Source organism: Salmo trutta, chromosome 19 (genome assembly GCF_901001165.1).
Source record: "Salmo trutta chromosome 19, fSalTru1.1, whole genome shotgun sequence".
Lineage (NCBI taxonomy): Eukaryota > Metazoa > Chordata > Actinopteri > Salmoniformes > Salmonidae > Salmo > Salmo trutta.
Genome location: NC_042975.1, coordinates 17,927,955 through 17,940,921, shown reverse-complemented (window position 1 = coordinate 17,940,921; position 12,967 = coordinate 17,927,955). Strand labels below are relative to the sequence as shown.

The following is a 12,967-nucleotide window of genomic DNA, read 5'->3' as shown; positions in this document are numbered from 1 at the left end:
ATTTTGACGTCCGGATGAAAGGCATGCCCGTAGTAAACTGCCTGCTACTCAGGCTCAGAAGGTAAGATATGCATATTATTAGTATATTGGGATAGAAAACACTCTGACGTTTCTAAAACTGTTTGAATGATGTCTGTGAGTATAACAGAACTCATATGGCAGGCAAAAACCTGAGAAAAATCCAACCAGGAAGTGTGGAAATCTGAGGTTTGTAGTTTTTCAAGTGATTGCCTATACAGTATAAAGTGACTTAGGGTTCATTTTGCACTTCCTAAGGCTTCCACTAGATGTCAACAGTCTTTAGAACGTTGTTTCATGCTTCTACTGTGACTGGGGAGAGAATAAGAGGTCCTGGAAGTAGACGACTGAGAAAATGACATGAGTTCAGTGGGGCGCGCTCACATGAGAGTTAGCTGTGTTCCTTTTCTTTTTTGAAGACATTGGAATTGTCCGGTTGGAATATTACTGAAGATTTATGATAAAAACATCCTAAAGATTGATGCTGTACATCGTTTGACATGTTTCTATGAACGTAAATATAACTTTTTTTGACTTTTCGTCGTGACATTTTGCGCACGCTTACTGCATTTGGAGTAGTGGACTAAACGTGCAAACAAGATGGTTGTATTTGGACATAAATTATGGACTTTATTGAACAAAACAAACATTTATTGTGGAACTGGGATGCCTGGGAGTGCATTCTGATGAAGATCAAAGGTAAGTGAATATTTATAATGCTACTTCTGATTTTAGTTGACTCCAAAATGGCGGGTATCTGTATGGCTTGTTTTGATATCTGAGCGCTGTACTCAGATTTTTGCAAAATTTGCTTTCGCCGTAAAGCTTTTTTTAAATCTGACACAGCGGTTGCATTAAAAAGAAATGTATCTATAATTCTTTGAATAACTGTTGAATATTTTATCAACGTTTATGATGAGTGTTTCTGTAAATTGATGTGCTCATTCATTGGAAGTTTTGTGAGGCAAAACATTTCTGAACATTACATACCAATGTAAAATGTTTTTTTTTTATATAAATATGAACTTTATCGAGCAAAACATACATGTATTGTGTAACATGAAGTCCTATGAGTGCCATCTGATGAAGATCATCAAAGGTTAATGATTTATTTTAGCTGTATTTCTGGTTTTTGTGACGCCTCTCCTTGCTTGGAAAATGGCTGTGTGGTTTTTCTTGTCTCGGCGCTGTCCTAACATAATCTAATGTTTTGCTTTAGCCGTAAAGCCTTTTTGAAATCGGACAATGTGGTTAGATTAACGAGAAGTGTTACTTTAAAATGTGATATAATAGTTGTATGTTTGAGAAATTAGAATTATGAGATTTTTGCTGTTTTGAATTTGCCACCCTGCTATTTCACTGGCTGTTGAATAGTGTGTCCCGCAGGTGGGACGCTAGCGTCTCACATACCCCAGAGAGGTTAACCTGTTGGGGATAGGGGGCAGTATTTGAACGGCCGGATAAAAAACGTACCCGATTTAAATCTGGTTACTACTCCTTCCCAGTAACTAGAATATGCATATAATTGTTTGATTTGGATAGAAAACACCCTAAAGTTTCTAAAACTGTTTGAATGGTGTCTGTGAGTATAACAGAACTCATTTGGCAGGCCAAAACCTGAGAAGATTCCAAACAGGAAGCGCTCTCTCTGACTTTTTCTTGGCCTTCTTGATCATCTCTAACCAAAACAGGGGATCTCTGGCATAACGTGACATTTTCTAACGCTCCCATAGGCTCCCAGAAGGCGCCAGAACGATGAATGGTGGCTTTGCAGGCCATGGCTGAAAAACATTAGCGCATTTAGTAAGTGGTCGATCTGAGGACAATGAGACTGGAGGCGCGTGCACGAGCCGACACCATGTTTACTTTCTCTCTCTTTGAACGAAAACAACGACTCCCGGTCGGAATATTATCGCTTTTTTACGAGAAAAATAGCATAAAAATGTATTTTATACAGCGTTTGACATGCTTCGAAGTACGGTAATGGAATATTTCAAAAAAAATTGTCACGAAACGCGTCGGGCGCGTCACCCTTCTTTACCCTTCGGATAGTGTCTTGAACGCACGAACAAAACGCCGCTATTTGGATATAACTATGGATTATTTTGAACCAAACCAACATTTGTTATTGAAGTAGAAGTCCTGGGAGTGCATTCTGACAAAGAACAGCAAAGGTAATCAAACTTTTCTAATAGTAAATCAGAGTTTGGTGAGTACCACACTTGGTGGGTGTCAAAATAGCTAGCCTGTGATGGCCGGGCTATCTACTCAGAATATTGCAAAATGTGCTTTCACCGAAAAGCTATTTTAAAATCGGACATAGCGAGTGCATAAAGGAGTTCTGTATCTATAATTCTTAAAATAATTGTTATGTTTTTTGTGAACGTTTATCATGAGTAATTTAGTAAATTCACCGGAAGTGTTCGGTGGGATTGCTAGTCACATGCTAGTCACATGCTAATGTAAAAAGCTGTTTTTTGATATAAATATGAACTTGATTGAACAAAACATGCATGTATTGTATAACATAATGTCCTAGGATTGTCATCTGATGAAGATCATCAAAGGTTAGTGCTGCATTTAGCTGTGGTTTGGGTTTATGTGACATTATATGCTAGCTTGAAAAATGGGTTTCTGATTATTTCTGGCTGGGTACTCTGCTGACATAATCTAATGTTTTGCTTTCGTTGTAAAGCCTTTTTGAAATCGGACAGTGTGGTTAGATTAACGAGAGTCTTGTCTTTAAAATGGTGTAAAATAGTCATATGTTTGAGAAATTGAAGTAATAGCATTTCTAAGGTATTTGAATATCGCGCCACGGGATTACACTGGCTGTTGAGTAGGTGGGAAGCTTGCCCAGAGAGGTTAAAAAGACCCATAACAGCACCCATTGGAGGGAAATTGTAGGAAATAGATAACGGGTCTGTAAGATTGACATGCTTGAGTGACACTCACGTCAGTGGATGGACAGCCTGCACAGTCATCAACAGGGTAGCTTCTTTTTAACGTTCTCAATAGTGTTTAGATCCCTAACGACTCACAATGAATTCACACTGAATTCTTCGTTAGTTACATACTTCAGTCGGAGACTGCCATTATTGAAGATGATTGTGATGACGAGGGGTGTTGTACAAAACAAAGTCATCAGTGATTGGATAATCGCTAACCAATTAGAGTATCAAAACCAATACCAAATTATAAAAACGTCGCTTTATCCACGTGTGTTCTGGCTCTGGCCCAACCTATCGGTTTCTGGGACAAATCAAAATCAAACTTTATTTGTCACATGCACCGAATACAACAAGTGTAGACCTTACCGTGAAATGCTTACTTACAAGCCCTTAACCAACAGAGAAGTTCCAGAAAAAGTTAAGAAAATATTTACCAAATAAACGAAAGTAAAAAATTATAAAAAGTAACACAATAAAATAACAATAACGATATACGATATATGGGGGTACCGGTACCAAGTCAGTGTGCGGGGGTACAGGTTAGTTGAGGTAATTTGTACATGTAGGTAGGGGTGAAGTGACTATGCATAGATAATAAACAGCGAGAAGCCGCAGTGTACAAAACAAATGGAGGGGTAGGGTCGGGTGGGGGGGGTCAATGTAAATAGTCCGGTGGCCATTTGATTCATTGTTTAGCAGTCTTATGGCTTGGGGGTAGAAGCTGTTAAGGAGCCTTTTGGTCCTAGACTTTGTGCTCCGGTAGTGCTTGCAGTGCGGTACCAGAGAAAACCGTCTATAACTTGGGTGACTGGAGTCTCTGACAATTTTATGGGCTTTCCTCTGACACCGCCTATTATATAGGTCCTGGATGGCAGGAAGCTTGGCCACCGTGATGTACTGGTCTAGAATGGTCTAGAATGGATCTCCATTCTTGAAATTTTCAGGGAGGTACTCAGATCCAGACTCATTTGCTTTGAAGAACCTAACATCCATAGGCGTGGTGTAACGTTTGGCTGAAGTGTTTGGGTAGCTGGGCAAAGTGATTAGTGCTCTCATAAGGGATTTGCTTTTAGAGCATTCAGACAGTGGGTGACATGAAAACCACTCACTGTAAGACACAAGAAATTCAAAACGGGCTTGTCACAGGAGGTGCATTCCCTTGGCAGGTGAGACTGGGGCAGGCGAGACTGGGGCATATGCACACACACGTCACACACACACGCACACAACAGTAGCTTGATACTAATAGCTCATACTGTATGTGCACGCACGCACGCGCACACACACACACAGACACACACACACACAGACACACACACACACACACACACACAGACACAGACACACACACACACACACACACACACACACACACACACACACACACACACAGACAACAGGAGCCTGCCAGCCTCGCTGTTTGGCCGGCTGCTTGCGTGTGGATGTAAACAGCCCTCGTGCCGAGACTCAACAGCATGCCTACAAATCCGACCGGAGCCCACTACACACACTGAGTATACAAAACACTAAGAATACCTGCTCTTTCCATGACATAGACTGACCAGGTGAAAGTTATGACCCCTTATTGATATCACAATCCACTTCAATCAGTGTAGATGAAGGGGAGGAGACAGATTAAAGAAGGATTTTTGAGCCTTGAGACAATTGAGACATGGTGAGGGTGAATGGGCAAGACAATACATTTTAGTGCCTTTGAACAGGGTATGGTAGTAGGTGCCAGGTTTGTGTCAAGAACTGCAACGCTGCTGGATTTTTCACACTCAGTTTCCCGTGTGTATCAAGAATGGTCTACCACCCAAAGGAGATTCAGCCAACTTGACACAACTATGGGATGCATTGAAGTCAACATTGGCCAGCATCCCTGTGGAACTCCTTTGACACCTTGTAGAGTACAGACAAATTGAGGCTGTTCTGAGGGCAAAAGGGGGCGGTGCAACCAATGTTTCGCCGAGAATGACGCAAAGCTCTCCCGGGACTGCGGCGCAGAAGAAATAGCCCACAGAGAGAAGCACAAGATTGAACTTCACTCAACTTTCTAGAGCAGTGGTCACCAACCGGTCGATCCCGATCGACCTCCAAGGCATTCCTAGTCGATCAAATCAAATCAAATTCATTTATATAGCCCTTCTTACATCAGCTGATATCTCAAAGTGCTGTACAGAAACCCAGCCTAAAACCCCAAACAGCAAGCAATGCAGGTGTAGAAGCACAGTGGCTAGGAAAAACTCCCTAGAAAGGCCAAAACCTAGGAAGAAACCTAGAGAGGAACCAGGCTATAAGGGGTGGACAGTCCTCTTCTGTCTGTGCCGGGTGGAGATTATAACAGAACATGGCCAAGATGTTCAAATGTTCATAAATGACCAGCATAGTCAAATAATAATAATCACAGTAGTTGTCGAGGGTGCAACAGGTCAGCACCTCAGGAGTAAATGTCAGTTGGCTTTTCATAGCCGATCATTGAGAGTATCTCTACCGCTCCTGCTGTCTCTAGAGAGTTGAAAACAGCAGGTCTGGGACAGCTAGCACGTCGATCGACAACCATTTCTGCAAAAAAAACAACTATAAAGCCTGGTGTTCCTATTTTTTTTAAATTATATTTGTCTTGGGTTGTTAGCAGTAGGTGCACCTGATTCAGCTGCCTTGTGCGCCGGGTAGGCGAACGGTTGCCATTTTGAACCATTTCATGTGTCTGAAGATACAAACTCTGCCTTCCCAAGGCCTGGGGAGCAAATCCAGTGCACTATAGACCTACCACTGGCCAATCGGATGGCTCAGATTACCGTGTCTGCAGTAACGTAGAAAGCTACAGCAAAGTTGATGCTGTGAGATTTCAAAGCGTTTAAAACCATGACTAGAGAGAGGCTGTCAACAAATACAGCAAATAGCTGCTGTGAGTTTAAGTTCTTACTCAGCACTGTCATCCCTTTTATAAGCCATAAAATGTGCATTCTTCCTATTTCCACTCAGTGCTACAACAAGCACTGCAGCAGTAATGAATGAGTAAGAAAGTAAATATATATATAGGCTTGAGTTGTTGTTATTATTAGCAGCTTGGGTCTTTTTGAATATCAAGAAATATTTCACTTTCTCTATTCATAGGAGTAACAACATGAATTTGTGCATGAGGCAGAAATAATGCAGTGCAACTCGAGTTTTGCCATCAGCTGGAAGATGGTGTCCCTTTTTGGTCAGTGTCAGTGGAGGAAAGGGAGAGCGGAGGGATGTTGAGAGGTTGACCCTCAGTCTGCTGCTCTCTCCCTCCGTTCTCCCTCTCTCCCTCCTCCGCTGAGACCATCAGATGCAGGCACCATCAGCCAAGTAAAATAAAAATAAAAAGCAAATTATTTAAATGTACGCTCACTCAGCTGTGCCTCACAAGTAATAAAACAGCGGATTTATTACCGGTGTGATCATATAGCCTACCTCAAATTTAGAAATATATATTTTTTAAATGGCCTGAACAACAATGCATTGGCAGGGCAATTCAAGCAAAGCCAATATGCGGTGATAATGTATTGGGCCTATAGCTGACTGCACAAACCTCATTGCTACAGTACTATTTGTAATTGGTTAATGTTGCATAGGCTTACGTTCTTTAAGTCATGTAAAAAAAAAAATCTGAGCGGTAGATCTTGGCTTGTATTTTGACTCAGAAAGAGATATGGATTCAGAAATGGTTGAAGACCATTGTTCTAGAGTTTCCCCTGTTAACACAAACAACATTTCCCTTTACTGTGGCAATTGTGATTGAATCAACGCAATAGCCACTTTCAATGCAACATACTGAAACAAAAAACTATGCAAGAGAATTTGTTGTAGATAGAACGCATCGGAGTAGGATTCTATTGCATTGACACGTACTACTCAACCCGTACTCTACAGAGACCGGTTCGAAATAAACAATCAGAGCTGCAGTAGGCCTATACACAAATAGACCTATCCAATATATATGGATCTGTGTCATTTACTTTGAACTGGACTGTGTTAACAGCATGAGCGGTCGTTGATGCACTTGTTTTGAGATCAAAGCGAGAGCTGCATGTAGCCACGTGTACACATTCTGTTCATATCCTTTGCTAGTTAGTGAGTTATTAGCCCAGTTATAGATCATTTGTAGTCAACAATAGGGGAGTGATTGCTGTTGTTGGAAGCACAAAATGTGTACATTTAAAAAAAATCTATAAAAAAGTGAGTCAGGTAAATAACTTTTTTGGGTCATAAAGGGGCTGTTTTTTTTCACCTTTATTTAACCATGTCGGCCAGTTGAGAACAAGTTCTCATTTACAACTGCGACCTGGCCAAGATAAAGCAAAGCAGTGCGACAAAAACAACACAGAGTTACACATGGGACAAACAAACATACAGTCAATAACACAATAGAAAAATCTGTATACAGTGTGTGCAAATTAAGTAAGGAGGTAAGGCAATAAATAGGCCATAATGGCGAAGTAATTACAATTTAGCAATTTACACTGGAGTGATAGATGTGCAGATGAGGATGTGCAAGTAGAAATACTGGTGTGCAAAAGAGCAGAAAAACAAATATGGGGATGAGGTAGGTAGTTGGTTGGATGAGCTATTTACAGATGGGCTGTGTACAGGTGCAGTGATTGGTCAGCTGCTCTGACAGCTGATGCTTAAAGTTAGTGAGGGAGATATAAGTCTCCAACTTCAGTGATTTTTGCAATTCGTTCCAGTCAACGGCAGCAGAGAACTGGAAGGAAAGGTGACCAAAGTAGGTGTTGGCTTTGGGGATGACCAGTGAAATATACTTGCTGGAGCGAGTGCTACGGGTGTGTGTTGCTATGGTGACCAGTGAGCTGAGATAAGGCGGAGCTTTACCTAGCAAAGACTTATAGATGACCTGGAGCCAGTTGTATTTCGAGACAGGCTTGAATAAGCTAAGTAGCCAATAGGCAGAGGGTAGCATAATTTGTCTGATTCTCTGTAACAATGGTACGGGAATAATAATGCAGTTTATTTTGTAAAGTGGTTTCTTGCATCAAACAACACAACAATATTTCTGGTCACCTCTTTGTCTGAAGGACAAGTGGATTAACAGGTTAATGTCGATCCCTGCATGTTTTTTTTTCAAAAGTCTCATGGAATGTATGCCTACATTGAACACCAGACATTGGCTGCTACTGTAGACTGAATGATAGCTGTTCTATCGCCATTTTAAAACGTTATAGGATGCATTTTTCTCCATTGTTTTTGATGGTAGGCCACTCTGGTAGGCCTACATTATCATCAAATAGCCACAGTAGCCTACTTGGCCACTGTCTGAAACTGTAACTTAAACTGGGTACAGCCTCAGTGTTCACAGTAAACGCACATTGAGTGCAACTCAATATTAAGAAGGTGTTCCTAATGTTAGGTATACTCAGTGTATATCCTGCCTGCTAATTTACAACTACTCAAAGAAGGCATGAAGCTTCAGCACAACAAGCACATAAGGCCCGCCTTTTCACATCACGTGTAATCACATCACCTTTCTTACACTGGTAGAATAATTATTTTTGTTTATCTGTGCTTATGGTACCTACGGAAGTCTATAGTTTATGAGTGCAGGAGTGCAGTATTTGCAGGGAAGGAAGCAACAGCCGCTCTGCGGCAGCAACAGTTGGCTCTCAACAGTCAGAGTTAGCTACGCCACAGACAGGGAGACGCACAGACACACCGGCACTCGGCAACCACAGATGGAAGGAAAAGGAGAGTGGAGAAGAGAAGGAGGTCAAAAAGACACAGCCACACCAGATGGCCACTCGGCAACCAGACACTGAAGGAAGAAATGAAGGAAGAAAAAGAGGACAAAAGAGAGAAAATGTCTCTACTCACTTGAGTCGTCCGAGTCATAGCCCTCCACGTCCGGTTCCTCCTCCTTCTTGCCGGTCACCGCGGGTGTTGGGGCGGCGGCACCGCCAAACGCCCGGTCCGGGTCGTCGCCGGTGTGGGAGCGGGCCGGGTCATCCCCAGAGTTGTGGCTGGTGGAGGAGGAGCGCAGCGAGCCGGCCCGGCTGAGTGCTGGGGGTGCTGTCGGGGGGAGACCCCGCGGGTAGCGGGGGAAGTAGTCAGAGATCTGCTTGATGGGCTGGATGGGGCCAGGGCACACGTCAATGGCCATGTGCTCCTGGATGCTGATGGTGGTCTTCTCGCCTTTGCGTTGTGTCATGCATGCGATCCCTTGGAGCTCCCACCCAGCCAAGTCAAGACCCAGTCAAAACAATAACTATTCCCCAGGTGTCCCCAAATACACAAAAAAGGCTCCTCGAAAGTAAACACCAAAGCCAGCCAGAGAAAAAAAACTGAAATTTGAAGTTGCTCCTCTGAAGTCTATCCCTGAAGAGAAAGCCAGTAGCATGAGTAGAGAGAGAGCTCCTGGCTGTGAGTGAGATGAGTAGGTCCTGGTGGCTCCTCGGACTCCCCCCCTCTAGCTTGTGCTGCACTGGGCTACATGGAGAGCCGTGGCTGGTCCACCCTGCACACTCTAACCATGCTGTCTGTCTGCCTCACACACTGCTGCCTGCCTGCTCTCTCTACCTCTACTCCACACCCTGCACACGGCTACCGTTTGTTTGTGTGTGCGCAAGAAAGTGAGAGAGAGAGAGCGAGAGGGGGTGTGGGGGATGGGGGGGAGATTAGTGAGGAAGGAGGTGGGCTCAGCTGATGTCACCTCTTAGCAACCGAGCGGTAAACAGGGACCGCCGGTGTGGGTACTTAATTATGCTATTAGTCCCCATCCATCTGTCAGAGAGAGGGAGGTTCTGCCGTGTGTGTGAGAGAAAGAGCATAAAGAGAGACTGCAGAGAATACCTATGCGTGCGTGTGTGCGCATGCCTGTGTGCTGTGGAGTGAAAGATAAAATGTGCGTCTTTGAGGGAGCACGTCTCTGTTATAGGAGCACTACCGCAAATGTAAGTGTGTGTGTGAAAGAGAAGTGAATAGCTCCGTGTGAGTGTGGGGACTGTAGAGTTTAGGCATAATGTGTGTCTGTAAGGAAGAGTGTCTGTGTACTTATGAGGAGTGCAAGCGTTCATGTGCGTATATCTGTTTGTGAGTGAGAGAGAGCGAGCGTGCTAGCGACAGAGAAAGGAAGAAAAAAGAAAGAGAGGCAAAGTGTTTTGTGTGTAACACACAGGGAGAGAGTCGGGCCCTGGGGTATCTTTGACCAGCCCATGTTTGGAATGAGCAGTGAGACAATTAAACATTGGTCACCTTCTATCAAACTAATCTCTAGAGCAACAGGTGCTGAATAACAAAGATCAACATAATAACAATTAAGAATTGAAAAATGGAATGTCTGTGTTATCGAGCGGTAACATTAGCTGTGTTTAGATAGGCAGAACAATTCTGATATTTCTTTCACTAATTGGGCTCTGAAGAAAATTCTGATGTGAAAAGATCTGATGTGATTGGTCAAAAGACCAATTAGTGGAAAAAAGATCAGAATTGGGCTGCCTGTCTAAACGCAGCCTTAGAGCCCAGATTGTTGTGGGTTCAATCCCCACAACCACCTATGATGTTATCAGGTCTTAATTTAAAATCAGTCCTTTTCAACTTTTCTAAATTAACTCACCGTTACGTAGAATGGGCAAACAACCTCCCCCTGTGTGGGACGTCATTACTGTTTTTGAAAATCACTGAATTTTCTTTGTACTTTTTTTTGACTACATATCGTTAACAAATTGTCGTTGTCATAGTGGTATGGTGCTGGAGATAATGTATGAGTTTAAAAAGTAGTGACATATCCATTTACATGTAAAAAAAAATGTAACTTTCAATGCCTTCTGCAAAGCACTGTTTGTAAATGGCCCACAAACATTGATTCTGTGTGTTTTCAGATCTAGACTGTCCTCAGCCTTGGTTGTTCATCGTGGCTGTTGACACAGGTAGCGTGACAATGTTGACAAAAGTGAACAGCAGCTGTCAAAAACAGCAACATTTTTCTTGTTGCCTGCTCAAAATGCAAATGGTGAAGCATCGATCACACTGGGAATTTAGACATCTATAAGAGTGACTTTAATCTCACTTAAAAGATCATGAGTCCACATGACATCTGACAAGCTTGACAGTCAGAAAAGTCATGTAATCTATTCATCAACAAATCATCAACAAATCACCTGATCAAGCAATCTGTCAACCTGCCAATCAAAATGTACATTAAAGAAAACTATTGCAAAAATAACCAGCAAAACCATAAAATACATGTCCTAATTTAAATATAAATGAACCCCTTTTGACTGACGTTTAGCAATTCAGAACAATTAAGCTATTAATGAATCAGCGGTGTGTGGTGGCCATTCTTTGAGGGAAAATACTCAATGAGAGCAAATCTCATTAATTCCCAATCCATTTCTGACAATACCTCCGGAGGATTTCTCTCTTTGAGACTGAAGGGACTGATGATAACAGGCACATTTAATTCACTTTCCCAAACTTTACAACAACAAAAAAATAGAAAATAACTAAAAACACCCAAGCCCATTGTGCCGAACATCTAGTATGAGCTCTCGTTGGCAGAGGCAAGATGCGAGAGAGAGAGAGTTGATGGACTGCATTTCTTATAAAAACAATATTTAAGGGAGGTGACAGACAGGCAGCACTATTTGTGAGGACATGTTGATGTGAAATAGATTGACGAGATGTTGGCAAATGGTGTGAGATATGTTACTTTCCATCTGGGGTTTAATGCTCCGAAGAGACTAGCTCGTTGCTTTTTTTTCCTTCAAGGCTATCTTATGTATCTGAAAAAGTGCACTCTTAAGTGCACTACAAGGGCAGACTTTGAAGGTTCTATTTTTTAAAACGTGTTAGAGACACTGGTACATTTTAAATGCCCTTACACTAACATTGCATTGTTGACCACACTATTTAATGGACAGTGGATGAGGAGACAAAAACCTCACTTGCTAAATGTTCTGATACAGTTAAGGGTATATTACTGGAAATGTTAAAAGTTTACCAGTAAACTACCATAATTTTTGTATCTTTCAAGGATTCTATGTAATCTATCACAAGACACTTAGTGGCCCCTTTTCAGTACTTCAGATTATCACAGGTGTCTAATTATCTCTGGCCCTCCATGTGGCCTTATCACATGTAAAATACACTGCTCAAAAAAATAAAGGGAACACTTAAACAACACAATGTAACTCCAAGTCAATCACACTTCTGTGAAATCAAACTGTCCACTTAGGAAGCAACACTGATTGACAATAAATTTCACATGCTGTTGTGCAAATGGAATAGACAACAGGTGGAAATTATAGGCAATTAGCAAGACACCCCCAATAAAGGAGTGGTTCTGCAGGTGGGGACCACAGACCACTTCTCAGTTCCTATGCTTCCTGGCTGATGTTTTGGTCACTTTTGAATGCTGGCGGTGCTTTCACTCTAGCGGTAGCATGACACGGAGTCTACAACCCACACAAGTGGCTCAGGTAGTGCAGCTCATCCAGGATGGCACATCAATGCGAGCTATGGCAAGAAGGTTTGCTGTGCCTGTCAGCATAGTGTCCAGAGCATGGAGGCGCTACCAGGAGACAGGCCAGTACATCAGGAGACGTGGAGGAGGCCGTAGGAGGGCAACAACCCAGCAGTAGGACCGCTACCTCCGCCTTTGTGCAAGGAGGAGCAGAAGGAGCACTGCCAGAGCCCTGCAAAATGACCTCCAGCAGGCCACAAATGTGCATGTGTCTGCTCAAACTGTCAGAAACAGACTCCATGAGGGTGGTATGAGGGCCCGACGTCCACAGGTGGGGGTTGTGCTTACAGCCCAACACCGTGCAGGATGTTTGGCATTTGCCAGAGAACACCAAGATTGGCAAATTCGCCACTAGCGCCCTGTGCTCTTCACAGATGAAAGCAGGTTCACATTGAGCACGTGACAGAGTCTGGAGACGCCGTGGAGAACGTTCTGCTGCCTGCAACATCCTCCAGCATGACCGGTTTGGCGGTGGGTCAGTCATGGTGTGGGG

At 42.9% G+C, this 12,967-nt stretch overlaps 1 protein-coding gene across 2 annotated transcripts in view; it reads right to left on the bottom strand.

Moving 5' to 3' along the window:
- The window catches only part of LOC115154074 (double C2-like domain-containing protein beta), a 191,430-nt gene extending 181,809 nt beyond the window's left edge, over window positions 1–9,621 (bottom strand). The window contains exon 1 of one of the 2 annotated variants that reach the window (XM_029699931.1): window positions 8,829–9,621. In XM_029699931.1, coding sequence (XP_029555791.1) covers window positions 8,829–9,162 — 334 coding nt within the window. In that variant the 5' untranslated portion in view covers window positions 9,163–9,621. The remainder of the gene's footprint in view (window positions 1–8,828) is intronic. The other variant, XM_029699932.1, reaches the window with a different exon arrangement.
- Between the last annotated feature and the right edge of the window lie 3,346 nt (window positions 9,622–12,967).